Source organism: Macrobrachium nipponense, chromosome 2 (genome assembly GCF_015104395.2).
Source record: "Macrobrachium nipponense isolate FS-2020 chromosome 2, ASM1510439v2, whole genome shotgun sequence".
NCBI lineage: Eukaryota > Metazoa > Arthropoda > Malacostraca > Decapoda > Palaemonidae > Macrobrachium > Macrobrachium nipponense.
The window spans coordinates 49,883,299-49,901,840 of NC_087201.1; the positions used below are offsets into that span (position 1 = coordinate 49,883,299).

The 18,542-nt window shown below is 36.8% G+C and overlaps 1 protein-coding gene across 2 annotated transcripts in view; it reads right to left on the minus strand.

The window, feature by feature from the left end:
• Positions 1–996: 996 nt before the first annotated feature.
• LOC135220563 (dual specificity tyrosine-phosphorylation-regulated kinase 1A-like) overlaps positions 997–18,542 on the minus strand; it is a 174,747-nt gene continuing 157,201 nt past the window's right edge. For both annotated transcript variants that reach the window (XM_064257787.1, XM_064257786.1), the window contains exons 8-9: positions 9,461–9,896; positions 997–8,441 (exon numbers count right to left, since the gene is read on the minus strand). In XM_064257787.1, coding sequence (XP_064113857.1) covers positions 7,663–8,441; positions 9,461–9,896 — 1,215 coding nt within the window. In that variant the 3' untranslated portion in view covers positions 997–7,662. The remainder of the gene's footprint in view (positions 8,442–9,460; positions 9,897–18,542) is intronic.

The following is an 18,542-nucleotide window of genomic DNA, read 5'->3' on the forward strand; positions in this document are numbered from 1 at the left end:
GCACATTATTGTTCCTTTTTTAAGTCTAATAATTACTTTTACTTACTTCGTCTTTTTATTATTATTATTATTTGTTTAAGCAACCATTTCCGACTAAGCCCCATCGGCTGCTTAATGCAGATAAAATGTTAAAATTACTTTGTTACCTGGTAATGCATGCCTAAGACACTGTCATATTCCTTTACTTTAACTTTATCATCTGCTGATTGTATTGCAAAATAGGTCTCACTGATTATTGGTAGTTGCTTTAACCTACTATATATTTTTTATCAAAGTCATATCAGCTGTTTCCAGTATTAAGAACTTTGACCAAATCTAGGTTTCAAAGCAGACTCATGGGCGTGAGAGACGTTGATGACTGAGGATTCACATTCATATACAAAAAATGTATAATTCAATTATAAAGAGCTTTCTCCATCCAGTTGTGTGTGTGGGGGGGTGGTGGTAAAACAACACACAACACTGTCACATTTTACAACAGCTGCTGCCCTGAAAAACCTCCTTGAACGTATATACCCTAACTTTAGTAAAAACCCTTGCTTTGCTAAACAAGTACACTCCAGTTTTACAGGTGGATAGGCTGACGTTTGAATCCAGCCTTCATTAAATTCTAATGTCATCAAGCACTGGGACATAGCTTCTTTGTTACCAACCTTTATAAAACCTCCAACAGCAGCAATAGGTTCATATTCAGGGGCTGGTCGACAATGACCAGGAGCTAAGCTTGGAATAAAACCTTCATACCATGTATGTTATCCAAATGCTACTTTATTCTCTATGTTCTAGAAGTGATCTAATTGTAATCAATCCACAGAGGGTCAAGTTCACTAAAATTCTCTATACTATATCCTTTGTCATAATTTACTATGGAAGAACATTCTAAGCATATGCCTACCTGGCCTACAGTGCAGACTTTAATTTTCTCAAGATGCAATTTGGACAATTTATCTACAGCATAAAGAAATTAAGAAATCCTCCGAGGTAGTAAGCAGAGAGTTCTCATTAGTATTATTTTATTTTTTAATAACAAAGTTGCAGACATTTTGTTCTATTTGTGTCTAGGAGACGGGTAGCAACGGGTACAGCGGCGTCAGACCACAGGTTTGGTCGGTTGCAGTAGCAAGTTGACCTCGTTGGTCCAAGAATCAGCAGCGTGGACCTTTTCAGGGCCCGGTCAAGCCAACGGGGAAGCAGCGACTGCCCTCCCAATCCTTAACTCACTTTTTAATCCTCCACAGACAACCGAAACAGACTACTCCCTGAATCCCAGATTAATTTTTGAGCACCAATCTTTTTCCTAAATCTGCGAGGAAGAAGTGATGAGAGGTTTGGTCAGGCAGTCAGGGGACTGTTGCTAGAGCCTGTACCCTTATATATCAGCCAAAATTTTTACTTTTTTTTTCTTCCTTCAACAACATTTCATATTAAAAGTGAAAGAAAATATGATAAAACTAATAAAATCAACATATCAGCGAGTGTGAAAGTATTTGTGTTTATATGCTCATATTATGTATTACCATAAACTTCAAATTCACATTTTCACTTGTGAAAGTATTAATCACAGTTTTCTATCCCTGCTGACTAACTTTTAAAAGCTTCAATAAAAAGAATGCATAACCTACCAACTGGATAATAATTTTACGGTACCAGTTTCTTGTTAAGTGTGTCACAAAGGAGGCTGAAATATAAGGCTCTGGCTGCTTCATTATCTTGGCAATTGAATTGTTTATGACCCTACAGCTAATGTTCTACTCCAATTATTTATCTCTGTATGTATAAATTATGAAGACTACAACTTATGATTATAAACAAACATTTTCCCCAAGCTATGAGCAAATGCACAGCAAGGAGTCTCATTTATACAAGTCGGTTAAGATCTAAAAATCATTTTGACCTGTTTTTGAAATATTCATTCTTTACTATCCATCGTCACACTGACCACTTTAACAGGATCACACGCAGAGAAATCACAAATACATCAGGGGTAACGAGATCTCAGCATGCTGACAAGATACTTTAGCATTGCACTTATGATTTCATTTAATATTCATGTATTAGGAAACAAAATTGAAAGCCAACTGGAGTTGGGGAATCCTTTTGATAAAATTCTTGCAAGATAAACTTTCTAAAAGGGATACATTTTTAAAATTAAATTCCTCAAATAACAAAGAGAGATAAACTCTTTTTGATGAATTTAATTTTGAGCCACCTGTTGTATATTTTCTATCAACATTCTAGATCTCTGAACCCCAACAACAATTTTTGCCAACAATGTGTAAGTGCCCAGATCATGGCTCTGCTGCCACCCACAAGGGTACTCCAAGCCTCTAGAACAAGGAAAACCCTGTCTTGTGCCATTCCTTTCTGAATTTGAAAAACTTTTTATAAAACTATAGGTTTTCCTTGAATTTTGGCACTGGACTATTTATCTTGCCTGCTGCACATATGGCATACTGACCATCATGGACTAACTTTTAATCTAAAATCCTTTACAGAGGAATAAAGAGTAAGCTTCTCAACTCAAAATATAATACATCACAGATCCATGATGGTCTGCCACGGCACACAAGAGGAGAATATTCCCGAGGGCAGTGGCACCTCGTACTCTTTAGAGCACCACAGGTCAACGAGCCAATGAAAATGTTCCCTTACCCACCCATTTCACCCAATGGCCACTTTTAAATATATTCATTCCTGTGTCTCCCTCCCTGACTAGATACTAAGGAATAGGGTATAAGGTCACTGCAACAAACAATACCTTATCGTGTTACAGTATACAGTTTCAACTTTCACATAAATATCAAACTAAATATCAGTGCATTCATAAGGAAATTTTAACTATGAATACAAAATGCAACTTTATTAACATCCAAATTTCAAATATAAATGTTTATTAAATTTTAATACCTCAATTCTGTAAACTGATTGAAATATGAAATTACTAAATTTTTAAGGCTTAGCAAAGTACATACACACACACACATATATATGGGAAAAATGTAATAAAAAATATAAACAAAGTATATGACCACCAGGAAACAGGCACTGGAACACTAGATCTTTTCCTTTTACTCTTGGGCATTTTGCTCAAAAATACTTTAGCATAAAGTTGAAAGACCCTGCACACCATTGTTCAAATTTCCTTACGATCACTCGATGTTTGTGTGCGTGTGTGTGTGTATATGTATATGTGTGTGTAAGTATGTATGGATATATGGATATAGATATGGATATGAATATATATATATATATATATATATATATATATATATATATATATATATATATATATATATATAATATATATATATATATATATATATATATATATATATATATATATATATATATAATCAATTACAATCCCTGACTGCTACTCTTGTTGCTACTGCTGCTGATGATGAAGAAGATAGAAAGTGTGGCCATTGAGTGGGGGGTTTTCTCAGGGAAGGGGCTGCCAGTGCTGTGTTCTAGTTGGAACAGTGCACCATCAGCAATGGCATATTACAGCCAGAGTCCTTGGTTGAGAACCTAAGGCATGTGGATATAACTGGTAAACATTAACCAATAGGTTATGGAAAACCAGTAGGAAGTATAAACCACCTAGTTACCTAAATATGACAGTGCCACAAAAGCTTAACTTCTCCGTCATTGCATTCTTGTGAAAAGGAAAACAATTTAGATGCATGAGAATTTCTACCTTGAGATTTAAACTATTATAAATTTACCTCTACATTACCTTTCGTACAAAATGATAATGTAAACAGATGGTTTGGGGATTACACAAGGACAGACTGAGGCAACAAAATTACAAGCAAGTGTTTTGCCATGCTAGGAGAGCTGGAATTGCCTCAAGATCAACCAACTTCCACTAGCATACAAACATTGCACTATTCCATAATTTCTGGGAGCTTTTATGAGATTATGGGATTCACTTCTTATAGATCTGTAACTTCTACTCTACAAATGAATAATTTTTTCATAAAAAAAGAGGTGGTTCATCACTGCAACCTTTCTATCAATCTCACTTTACTCCAAGATACTAGGAGTTGATACAATCTGTTCCTCAATCATAATCACAGTTATAGTTTTCAATGAAGCACATAAATAAAGCCTATTCATGAAAAATTACTTTTAAAAACTTTTAACATTACACTGATTATTTCACACAACCACCTAAAAGCCAAGTAAAATTTAACAATATTAATCATAATCCTTGCCAATTATGAATGACAAAAAAACTTTATAATAAATAATACAGCTGTCATACTTGTTTATCCTCATAAAATCCGAGTCAATAGCAAAATAACACCACACAAGGTAGTGTGATGCCTTTCACTCTTCTCTCTTCCCACAGTATGAGCCACAAGACAGGAGGACCAAAGAGTGACACAACACAGCACTTTTTGTTGAAGGTCAGTAGGACTCATGGATCACTATGGTGCCCTGTCATCAAAGGCAGCCCCAAGCCACTGAGCACTGAGGTCATACGGTATAGAGGACAGTCTCAGGTTTGGTTTCTGTCATGCACTGATACAACCACTCCAAACTTCAATTGATTTAACGTTAACTGGTCTGAGGCAGTTCTGCAGCTGTGTGAATTTCCAAAAAAGAGTTTGCAATCAACCTACATAAAGGAAGATCAACAAAATGTATTTTGAAGATTCAGAAAGCTGTTGACCTTGCCTACTGTCTGACATTGACCTACCACCCTGTCTCCCAACAGCCGCTAGACTATGTACACATCATGGACCGCGCACACTGACTGTGAGTGAGCTCTGCGTTCACAAAAGGTATGCCACTGTGAGCAAATGTACACATTATAAAATAATAAAAATAATAAAAAAGAAAGAACAAGGGCATTATTCAACTGACTACCATTTTCACATAATATACAATATGAGGCTTACTGCATATGCCAGTAAGAAAGTCTTGACAGCATTGAGTAAAACTTGTCCTAGAATTCATTATAAACCTCCATGAATGAATCCCCTGGGAGATGAAATATACATACCCTGATGTACATATGACCAATCAATAGAATAAATGCCCTATACTGAAACACTACTGATGGAAAACCAGTTATTTTTCCAATGGACTGGGAAAATTAATGCTAGAAGAGATTATGGAAAAAAGTAAATCCCACATTTCTCCCCATTATTTAGGTTTTACAGGATCTGGCCATGTATAGATCTGCAACAAACATAAAGTTGGTTATTGTTACAGTAAATCAACTGTGCTTTCTAAAAACTTTACGTGTGAAATGTGCCCTTTCATCATAAAAAAACTCATTAAAATTCATTTGTATAAACAAAAAATAAAGCATTTGATTTCTATACTAGTATCTGTAGTGCTGTAATTCACATACGTATCATAATCTATTTTATTAACTGCAGGAACATGATGTCATAAATTTTGAATTCTAGACCAGCAGTTACTTAATAATACAAGTAAACTAATAAAATCAAAGACTATTTAATGTTGGTAGAACTCTGAACACTCAGATGTAACTCCACAAGAGAACATGAAAGGGGTAATGGAAAAATTTTACAGCACACAAAAACATCATATGAGAGCACAAAGCACTGAACTGTAGCTTTATGTAAGCCAACCAACCGTATGATGGAACAAAACTGAACATGGGCAATCATAGTCATCTGAGGAATAAAATCTGAAGTTGTCATATGTAATTTAATAGATATCTAATATGACAATTTATTGACCAAATTGACTTAAATTTCACTGAACTTAAACACAAATGCTATTCAACTTCATAACGAATGGCATCAAATAACTGTATAGTACATAGCAGTACTTTCAAAACAATTAACTAATAAAAAGAACATTTACACAAAGATAAAGTTAATCTGTATAAACTAGGTTAAACAGTAATTTCATTCAACAATGTTTTACCTTAATTCTGAAATATCACCAAACATATTTGATAATGTAAAACCTACAGTTAACTAAATCCAATTATCTACCTAAAACTTTTAACAATTTAATAGTATTTAAAAATCTAAAGTTAATCCTGTAAAATTGACAAATGGTTCTCTTCTGTATTCACAATTCTTTGTGATATGTTCATATACCAACTAATTATGCTACGGAAAAAAGACAACTTAATTTCAAATACCTTACTTTTTTCAAGGAACAACCCCATCATGTTCTGTCAAGCATCAATTTTCGCAATGAAATTAGCAGCTCTCTCACATCGATCACACTAAAATTTTGATTGACAATTAAAAACAAGCAATTGGTTAAAAAAACCAATAAGGTACATAAAGTGACAAAATATTAAAAAGAAAAAAATCCTTAAGATACCTAAAAGAAAAAAGCAACATTTAAAAGTGAGCAACTCTCTCAAATTAGAAAATTAAAAGAAAAACTGAAATGATTCATTCAGTAATATATGATATGCCAATGGAGGTCCCCCAAATTACAAACTGTTACACAACTTGCTGAGGAAATACTATAGGAATGAAGGTATCGTTAGGTCTTTGGCATGATGTTGATAAGGAATTAGGTCAGAAAATTCCAGATTTACCAGAAGTCAGTATGTAAGCAAACTGCTCCATGACATTTCTTGTTTGAAGTTTTTTGCTTGCTTTAAGTACTGTATAGAAATTCTATACAGTATTTACTATATAAGCTGCTATCAGACTGAGCACTGTCCAGCTGGCCAGAAGCTGGGTGTTGGGGGAGGTTTATTTGCTGCTCAAATGATGCACCAACAATGGGAGGAACTGCGTTCAGTGAATTGTAAACACTGGGGGGAGGGGGAATGACCACTCTCGGATGAATTAACTTAGGGCATACAATGTATGGTAATAAGGGCGATGAAATGTGAGGGGAGGGATAAAAGGGAGGGATAAAGGTTACTCATCACTCCATACAGGAAACTTTTTGAATGGTTGCTATGGCCTTCTTCACGAACCAACTAGGCCTATATATGTCAAATAGTGGGCAGATTATTGTGGACTCGATCAGTCTCTGAAATTTGTTAAGAAATTTTTTAGTCCACCAGCAAGATTTTGGGGAATGGTATTAAATCAACTCGTAACGTATGCGCCTCCTGAGTATTGGATTCATAAATCAAAAGTTGGTTGATGCATCAGATGGGAGTAAATGAGGGAGGTGTGTCTGCTGCACAAAATTGCTTCAAAGGCAGGCATTGTGTTGGATTTATTGATATTCTGCTGGATGTGGTAGTTGAGGACTGTTGTTACATGGCTGGGGGGTTTCAAAGATGTGGGGGGTTTCAAAGACGTGGTGGTGGCGGTGGGGGGGAGGGAGTTCCTGAGACTGGATTAGCCAACAAAGTCTGCTCGACACCCAGATAGCCTAGCACATAGCATGCAAGGTTACCTACCCACAGGACACTCCTCACTAGCAAGTAATAAATAACGATAAAAGCACGCCAATAAGGAGAGGGGAGCCGAGCAGTCAATTTGGTATGTGGGTGGGGTCCCGCCAGCCTCCACTCTTGAGTGTTATCTCACAGGCTCACATGACACGAGGCACACAACACGATCCAGCACCATATTGTGGCCGCTGGCCTAGCTCTATCTATGGCCAGGCTGTAATCAGTTTCACTGTCTTCAGCCTAGCTGCTATTATCCAAAGATCACTGTTGAGCAGGTTGCTAGGTGAGCCCAGCCATTAATGACTGGCCAAAGGGCTATGCTGCACCACCATAGGACTATCTTCTCCCCCTGCACTTGCTCCCCCACTACCTCCTCCTTCAGTACGGCCACTACTGCTGCTCTGTCTCTGTCCTACACGCACTACTGCACCTCCACTGGTTACTGCTGATGATGATGATGACGAAGTTCCTCCAGGCTGTGGCATAGGCAGCGGCTGTGGCTGTTCAAGATGTCCTCCGGGCGGGCGCGTCCCTTCATACAGTACACTGGGGCCCCCTGACACAACCGGCACTAATGAACCGCTTGTATAAGTGTAACCAACCATGCTTCCTTGGCCTCCACTTGCTCCTCCACCAGTGGTACTTGAGGTGGAAGGTGGGAATGAGGGCACACTAGGATATTGATACGCTGTTGGTGGTGGTCCACTTGCACTGCTGCTACTGCTAGGTGCCAGTGGAATGTTGACAGATCCAGTCTGGGTGCAGTCCAATGCCATGGGTAAATATGGATGGGCAGCATATACTGCTGTAGGGGGCAAAGTTCCTCCAGCTGCAGCCACACAGCTACTCCCAGTAGTGGCTTGTGGCTGAGGTCGCCCCGTTGCATCCAACGGGCGAGGGTCAAGCGGTCGGCAACGGTGGGCATGATATGGGTGCACATGGCGAGGATGGTGGGCAGGGTGTGGAGGATGAGCTGCATGATGACTAAATACCTCACAGTCCATAGCCCCGTGAGAGTGGCCCGTGTGAGTGTGCTGGTGAGACGGGTCTGACCGTGCACGACCACACACCACAACTGAAAATATTAACAAAAAAATGAAGTAAAACAAAACAAAACAAAACAAATAAAAATAAATTAAGAGAACAAAAATTAATTTGAAATGAATAAGAGCATTTGCACTATGACTGCACACATCTACACCACACTTGCACCTCTTTCCTTAGGAAATAATCTTATAAAATCAATCTCTACTCTAACTCCACCCTGTAAATCTCTTAGTACCATCTAGTAATTGGACTGCTTTTCTAAGATAAATGCATCCAAATAAACATATAAAAAACCCAGCTTAATCATTTCTCCAGCTTTAAATTACACATTAATCTTTTATCCACATACAAACAAAATAACTATAAAGACGGCTGCATTTACTCATCTACCATCAAAATCTTTCATACCTACTTCCGTCCCAAAACAAATGAAGGTTAAATAAAATTAAAAGGGTAACACTTAAAAGAAAATATAACAAAAACCAAATAAAATCCTTGATAAATTTCAAGTTGAGAACTTTCTGACATACATGTATACAAAAGAATGTGAGGATGCATACAAATGTATGCACTTACACAAGAGTATACATGCATATGCACTCAAACCATACTGTGAATTTTGGTTAGGTTATCTATGTCAGGGTTGTTGTAATGTGTATGATTTAAAAACCTATACTTCATGCTTTTTACATATACAATATTATTACACTTAACTAAATTATGAAAAGAAATTTACATTCTTTATGATTAAAAATGGCATATAAATCTACATGATATTTTTACTGATAAATTAACTGTACATTAGTTGATACAATTGAGAGTCTAGTCACACACTACCTAGAATCATCCTAGAGTCATATTTGTATATGGGATTAAACCCTCAAAACGAATGGGGTATCCAGAACACAAAGCCAATACATAACACCATCAGTGATTCACCCACAAGTGTGTGACCAAATCTCTAGGTTGCAATAACTGTATAATTATATCTTATATTCCTCATCTATTACAAAATAAATCATGAAAGGATCTGAGGATTAAACCAACCAGGTTGTGAGGTTGAATGGTTGATGGGAGAGGCCACTGTGTGCTCAATTGCTGGACTGGTGGAGTTGCTTGTGTTGGTGGATTCGTCACTCGTTCGCTTGAAGAAATTGTGCTGCAAGCCATAGTATGGAGTTATCCGCGTTTTTGGATCATAGTCGAGCATTTTCTTAATTAAATCCTCAAATTTCAGGTAATCTGAAACAGAGTGACCTTGTTCATTGAGGCGGCGACCTCCAGGCCCACCACTTTCTACTCCAATTATATCCCTCAATTTGCGACTCATTGGTGGCTTATACTTCTTGCCATCTTTAGGCTTTTTGAGGATATAAGTTCCGTCCGGCAATTTGTCGAAATAGCGACGTGCTTTAGTAGCCATATCAAGGATATGCTTAGGAGGCATTCCTAATACCTCTACAATTTTGTTCATTTGGTCAACCTGGAAGAAAATTACAATATAAATCATCAGTATTAACACTTTTCCCTAAAAGACTACAGAGTGATGCCGATTATCATTATAACTAGACTGTAAAAGTAAGACATAAATTAACTGATTCCAAAAATATGGCATCATGTTTATTCCTCCTAGTCTTCAAGCTGAGACACATGAATCTGTATGAAAATATATTCTTCCAAACAAATTTTTGGAAAAGAAAATACAAACTTCCAAACACAGCAGAATAATAGATTTGAACCTTAATTTCATGTATATAAAAATCCAGTCTAATCATTTTTTTTTGCATCATAGTTTATTTGCCAAAGCTACTGTCAAAACATTTGCAAGCTGGTCAACAATTTTTTTATACTTCCAAATCTTACCCGTTACTATATATATATATTATATATATATATATATATATATATATATATATATATATATATATATATATATATATATATATATATACACACACACTGTACATGTACATACAGGCACACCATAACCCAAAAAATTCTGTAAAATGGTACATCATAATAAAAATAAATGATGCATATAGAACCATTAAACTGGGTTCCAGTGTAACCTGGGAACCGTCTGTAATATGTATGTATATATGTGAGTGTATATATATATATATATATATATATATATATATATAATATATATATATACAGTAAGTCCTCGGGTTACGCTGGTCTCGACTTACGATGTTTCGTGGTTACGAACGCGCCCCCATAAAAATATAAAAATAATATTTTGCGTCGTTCCGTCTTACGCGGTTTAGCGTTGTAAGCAACGTAAACAAACGCGAACTAGTTCCGGGCGCACGGCGGAAGAATACGCTTTGTGGGGGAGAGACGGCGTCGCTTCGCTACGCTCATTCCTCGCCCATACGCCATTTTGGTTGTTTACACTGCCTCTCTCTCCCTCGTGTTGTATCGTTTTTGTAACTTTTTGCTCTTTGTTATGGCTCCCAAGCGCAAGGCGGACTCTTCTGATGGTAGTGCATCGAAGAAAAGAAAGGCCATCACCATGGAAATTAAAGTGGACATTATAAAGCGATCTGAGAAGGGAGAAACGCCAACAAACATTGGCCGCTCGCTTGGCCTTAGCCGTTCGACCGTTGCTACCATTATCAAAGATAAAGAGCGCATCGTTGAACATGTGAAAGGATCTGCTCCTATGAAAGCGACTGTGATAACTAAGCAGCGTAGTGGTCTAATAATTGAAATGGAAAGGTTATTGGTGCTTTGGTTGGAAGACCAAAATCAACGGCGTATCCCAGTCAGCCTTATGGTGATTCAGGAGAAGGCGAAAAGATTGTTTGAAGCGTTGAAAAAAGAAAAGGGGGAGGGAAGTGAAAGTGAAGAGTTTGTGGCTAGTAGGGGTTGGTTTATGCGATTTAAGGCTCGGGCCAATTACCATAACCTTAAATTGCAAGGTGAAGCTGCTAGTGGGGATGAGAAAGCAGCGAGTGAATTTCCTAAAGCGTTGTCTGAGATAATTAAGGAGGGGGGTTATTCTGCTCAGCAAGTGTTTAACGTAGACGAGACAGGTTTGTTTTGGAAACGTATGCCTAACCGCACTTACATCGAGAAGTCAGCACCCGGTCATAAAGCCAGCAAGGAGAGGCTAACTTTACTTCTTGGGGGTAATGCTGCTGGCGACTTCAAACTGAAGCCCTTGTTGGTGTATCAGGCTGAAAATCCAAGGGCACTCAAGGGCATTTGGAAGGGTCAACTACCAGTAATTTGGAAGTCCAACAAGAAGGCATGGGTGACACTTGCAGTGTTTGAGGACTGGTTCGTAAACCATTTTGTTCCAAGTGTGGAGCGGTATTGCGCCTCCAAGGGTATCCCCTTTAAGGTGTTGCTAGTGCTGGACAATGCCCCTGGACACCCTGCCCAGCTGGGAGACTTCAACCCTAATGTCAAGGTGGTTTACCTTCCACCTAATACCACGGCCCTTTTACAGCCTATGGACCAAGGAGTGATTGCTTCGTTCAAGGCCTACTACCTACGAAGGACAATTGCTATGGCTTTACAGGCAACTGAAACCAAGAAGGACTTGACTCTGAAGGACTTTTGGAAATCCTACAACATCCTTGATGCTGTAAAGAACATTGCTAATTCCTGGGAGGAGGTAAGCAAACAAACAAACATGAATGGTGTCTGGAAGAAAATTTGTCCTCAATTTGTGAATGATTTCCATGGGTTTGAGGACACAGTTCAGCTAGTTGTCAAGAACGTTGTTGCCCTGAGTAAGGAAATCAATTTGGAGATGGAGGTTGATGATGTTACAGAGCTGCTGGAGTCTCATGGCGAGGAGTTATCTGCTGAGGACCTGATACAACTGGAGAAGCAGATAATAGAGGAAGAAGAAGAAGCACCCACCCCAGAGCCTAAGGCTTTCACAAGGCAGGACTTGATAAAAGGTTTTGCAGAGTTGCAGCAAGCGTTGTCAACTTTTGAGGCTCAGGATCCCACTTGGACAGGTTCACTAGGGTTTCCAGAGGCGTCATGGATTTGATGCAGTGTTTACAAGGAGATCTTGGATGAAAAGAGGTCGCTCTCTGTTCAGACTAACCTGGAGCAGTATTTTAAGAAGGTAGAGAGGCCTGCAGGAGATCCTGTACCCTCTACCTCAGCTGCCTCTGCTAATCCAGACTCGCCTGCCCCACAATCTCCAGCACCTTCTGAATGTTCTGCTAACCCAGACTCACCTGCCCCAGTATCTCCAGCACCTTCTGTAGGTTCTGCCTCACCTAAAGACTCACCTGCCCCAACATCTCCAGTAGTATGTTCTGCCTCACCTCAAGAATCACCTGCCTCAGCATCTCCAGTACTAGTATGTTCTGCCTCACCTCAAGAATCATCTGCCTCAGCATCTCCAGCAACTTCTGGAGGTTCTTTTTCTCTTCACTAACCTCCCCCAGTCTCTCCAGCACCGCAGCTTCCTCTCCAGTGTGCAAGCCAATCAAACTAATAAAGGTAAGGAATTGTTCTCTCGTTGTTATTGATAGGTATTTACATTAAATCATGTGGTATTTTTCAATGTTCCGACTTACGCTGAAAATCGTGTTACGACGCATCGTAAGAACGGATCAACGTCGTAACTCGAGGACCCCCTGTATATATATATATATACACGTGTATATATATGCACAGTGGACCCCCCCTATTTGCGTTCTCCGGATCCACAGATTTCCCTCAGGAACATTTCCCTCCATTATTCACAGAAAATGTGCCTATTTGCAGTACAGGCAGTCCCCGGGTTACGACGGGGGTTCCGTTCTTGTGACGTGTCGTAAGCCAGAACATCGTCAAAAATCCTAAGAAAACCTTACCTTTAATACTTTGGGTGCAATGAAAACTATGTAAACTGCATTCTTATGGCATTTTTCATCAAAATAAACCTTCAAATATTGATTATTTTGCAATTTTGGTCATATTTCATCTGCCAGATGAACGTTGTAGGCGTCGTAACCCTGGAAATAATGTCTGATGAATATAATTGAAAAGGTCGTAACCTAGGAACGTCGTAAGCCGAGACCGTCGTAACCCGGGGACTGCCTGTATTTTTCTATAAGGAATATCCAGAAATTCTTTTTTTCTTTTCTTAAAACTATTAAAAGATCATGTATAAAAATTTTTATTGTTTTTCTTGAGTTTAAATAACAAAATAGGCTGTTTTCAACATTTTTATAAGGGTTCCAACTAATTGCAGGGGGGTCTGGTATTTTTGGGGACCACTGTGTGTATATACGATATATCTATCTATATATATCTATATATAATATATATATATACGGTATATATATATAATATATATATATTATATTATATAGTATATATATAATATATATATATATATATCCTATATATATATATATATATTATATACCTATCTATATATATATATATATATATATATATATATATATATATATTATATATATATATATATCATACATATATATATATATAGATAATATATATATTATATATATATATCCATATCATATATATATATATATATATATACTACATACATACACACACACATACATACATATCTATATAATGTTCCCTGGTTATCGGCAGGGATTCCATTCTCAGTGGGGTGCTGATAAGTGAAAACCACCATTAACCAAAACTCATCAATTTATGTCACTTATGGCACTGATTACCGGTTAACGGTGCCTCTGCAGGTATGTTATGGCACCATAACTATATTATCGCCACTCGGTGCATTATGGTACCATAAATCGCCGATTTTATGGTGCTAGACGAGTGCCATGAAACAGAATCGCCATTAACCAAGTTCGCCGATAACCAGGGACTGCCTGCATAAGGAGAAAACACTGCAAAACCTCATTGAAGGTATGGACTCTGATGAAGACTTCTCACTAAGGCGTACTGGACTGACTACACCACTGCATCGTGTCTCCTAAATACAGGCAGTCTTTGGTTCACAGCGGGGATTCTGTCCCCGGTGGTGCACTTTCCAGCTGAAAATTGCTGTAACCTGAAGCATCAAAATTATAATGGGAATAAATAGCACTTACAGCACTTATAGCGCTGTATGCACATTAAGCCCAGAACAACGTTATCTGGGACTACCTGTATTCAGAGGGTTATGAAGATGATGAGTGAAACTTTAAATACCAGCTGGAAATATTTGTGGTCCACAATAATAAAGGATTCTCTCCTGATGAAGTCCATCACTGTAGTAAATGAAGCCGTAAAGCTGGCAACACTACTGGAAGGATATGGCTTCAATGATATTACATCTGAAAATGTCAATGCTAACCTAATTGATGCCCACTCACAACCGTTAACAGATGAAGACTCTGACGAAGTCAGCAAGCGAAGAAGAGGAAGAGGAACAAGAAAAAACTAGGGGTTGAAGAAGAGGATGTTGGCCAAACACTTCAATGTCTCATAACCATGGAGAGAATGGCCAAACAACTTCAGAGAGTGGCTTAAGAATGGGACCCCAGATACTTCGTTTGTTGCAGTTCTCAAATATAATCAAGGGTGGCATTTGTTTATAAAAACATTCCTGTCCAGAAGAAAAAGCAATGCCAGCAACTTCCATTAACTATGTTCCTCACTCAGAAGAAGACAACAGTTATGCCTACACTTTTAGCGAAAACATAAGTTACAGATACAGACAAGATGGAAGACAACGCACCACCTGATGAAGTGCTTGATAAAGTGATGCCTTCAGAGGAGCAAAATTTTATATTGAAATCCTTTATTCTTTTATTTTGTCGAATATGGTTTTCATCAAATTATATATTGTAAATAAAAAAAATGTTAATGCAATTTTTTCTTGTAGGATGCAGTAGACCATCAAATACAAACAAGTATATATAAACAAGATAATCGGTCAGTTTGAAGTACGAGCATTTGTTTGGCAAACAATAAAAAAAAATGCTGCTTTTACTTACGTACATATTACAGGCAGTCCCTGGTTATCAGCGGGGTGCTGATAAGGGAAAATCGCCATCAATGGAAACTCTGATTTGCCTCACTTATGCCACCAATATCTGGTTAATGGTGCCGATAACTTGTTAATGGCACCTCTTTTACGTATGCTATATTACCATAACTCTATTATTGGCACCAATAACTGGAACTCGGTGCATTATGACACCATAAATCGCCGAAACAAAGTACCACTGTATGTAAGTGTGTGAAAAGTTAATAACAGAGTAGGAAAGGTTAATTACAGTGAAAGAAAGGTTTATAAGAGTTTGGGGAGGCTGTATAAAGCTGAATAATATATATGAATAAAATAAATATGTAACTTGCCACTTCGCGGATTTTCGTCCATCACAGAGCATTCTGGAACCTAATACCCTTGACAGACAAGGGACAGCTAGGGTTCCATTCCTGACAGTGTGACGATAACCAAAAATCTGGTTATCAGTGTTGATAACCAGGGATAGCTGCATACTGGGGCTGAAAATCAGTTGGCATCATCTCTAAGGAAGGGCCGTAAAACCAGATCACTGATAACCGATGCCACCAATAATTGGGGACTGCCCATAGATATATATAATATACATAATATATAATATATATAATATATATAACATATTTATATATGTACATATATATATGTATGTATATTATTTGCGGGAAATTAGTCTATTCGCGGGGTTTTATGTCCATAATTAGTCACTAATTAGTGTATTTTGATGTTATTTTCATGCCTAAATGCATTTTTATGATAAAAAATGATTGACTAATTTTAAAATATTAATATTGATCATAACTGTATATGTAAGTTTGATAAGATTAAATGATATCACATAAAAATAATAATTCTCTCTCTCTCTCTCTCTCTTACAGAGATGTATGTTTTTGTATGATAAATAAATGATTTACTAATTTTCAAATATTAATATTAATGTAAAGAGCAATCAATTCATTAAAGAAAATACTACAGTGAATAAATATGTACGTATACATATGTTTGTTAATATTTTCAAATGATGATAATAATAATAATAACGAAAACTGTAAATACAAAAATCATATGAGAAAGTATTTTACAGAAATACTACGCTAATCTTTCCATTTCACTCTCTCTCTCTCTCTCTCTCTCTCTCTCTCTCTCTCTCTCTCTCTCAGAGATATCTGTTTTTTGTATGATAAATAAATTATTTACTAATTTTCAAATATCAATATTAATGTAAACAGCAATAATATAAATTCATTAAAGAAAATTCTAAAGTGAATTAGCAAAATTTTAGTTTATAAATAAAAAAATTATGTAAGAATGAAAGAAAATTAAATTATGTAAGAATGAAAGAAAATTCATTCTACCCCGCATCTTGTCTTTGAACTCCAGGTAGCCAAGCTGAGATGGCTGGGGTCCAACAGCTATCAAACATATCAAGTAATGTGACAGGAGGGGTGCCCACTCAAGATCACGCAACAATTTCTCTCTCTCTCTCTTTTACTGAGATAAGAGAATTTCTATGGTACATGTGTATATGTTTATTAATATTTTGGTATAATAATAGTAATATAATTTCAAAATTCATATGTGATAGTATTTTTAAGAAATACAACAATCTATCTATTTCACTCTTTTAAATAAGGATAACCCTCTCTCTCTCTCTCTCTCCTCTCTCTCTCTCTCTCTCTCTCTCTCTCTCTCTCTGCCACACAAGATACACATATGTTATAGTGGTAACTATTGCCCTCTGTTTGGGCTGGAAGTGTATGTATAATTATATCTTTAAGGGCATTACTACATTTTATGCTAAAATAATTATATACAGTACTAGTTTTCAAATAATATTAACCCTTTTACGCCGATTGGACGTATCAAACGTTGAGTCAAAATGTCTCCCGTATGCCAATTGGACGTATTATACGTCGACTCAAAAAAGTTTTTTTAAAAATTCACGGAAAAATACTTATAGGCCTACCAACCGAAAACTTTTGAATCACGCGCCTTGAGGGATGCTGGGAGTTCACGGATCAAGGCGTTGTTTTGTTTACAATCATTACGTAGGCGCGCAAGCGCGAATTTCTTTCTTATCATGCTAAAAAGTATCAGTGACACATCTCGGAAATTATTTCGTCACTTTGACATAATTTTTGCACCGTTTTAAATTATCCGTTACATGGAGTATTATATATGAAAATGAGCGCAATTTCATGTAGAATACAACAACAAAAAAATACTCATGATTATAGCTTTTATCAGTGTTGAAATATTTTCATATAAATAACGATGTGCCAAAATTTCAACCTTCGGTTAACTTTGACTCTACCGAAATGGTCAAAAAACGCAATTGTAAGCTAAAACTCTTACATTCTAGTAATATTAAATCATTAGCCTTCATTTTGCAACAAATTGGACGTTTCTAGCACAATATTTCGATTTATGGTGAATTTATGAAAAAACTTTATCCTTACGTCAGCGCGGTAACTGTTCCGATAAATTTTTCGTGCAATTGTCCTAATGTTTGCACCATTTTAAATTTGCCATTACATAAAGTTTTATATATGGAAATGTGCACAATTTCATGCAAAATACAACTAAAAACAACCCATGGTTGTAGCTTTTATCAGTTTTGAAATATTTTGATATAAATAACGATAAGTGCAAAAATTTCAACCTTCGGTCAACTTTGACTCTACCGAAATGGTCAAAAAACGCAATTGTAAGCTAAAACTCTTATATTCTAGTAATATTCAATCATTTACCTTCATTTTGCAATGAATTGGAAGTCTCTAGCACAATATTTCGATTTATGGTGATTTTATGAAAAAAAAAAAAATTTTACTTACATCCGCACGGTAACTCTTCCGAAAAAATAGAAATTTTTTCGTGCGATCATCGAAATGTTTGCACCATTTAAAATTAGCCGTTACATAAAGTGTTATATATATCAAAATGTGTGCAATTTCATGTAAAATACAACAAAAAATGATTGAAGGTTGTAGCTTTTCTCTTTTTTGAAATATTTGCATATAAATCACGATAAATAGAAAATAAAACCAAGTTCGGTCAACTTTGACTCTACCGAAATAGTCGAAAAACGCAATTGTAAGCTAAAACTCTTACAATCTAGTAATATACAGTCATTTATCTTCATTTTGAAACAAATTCAAA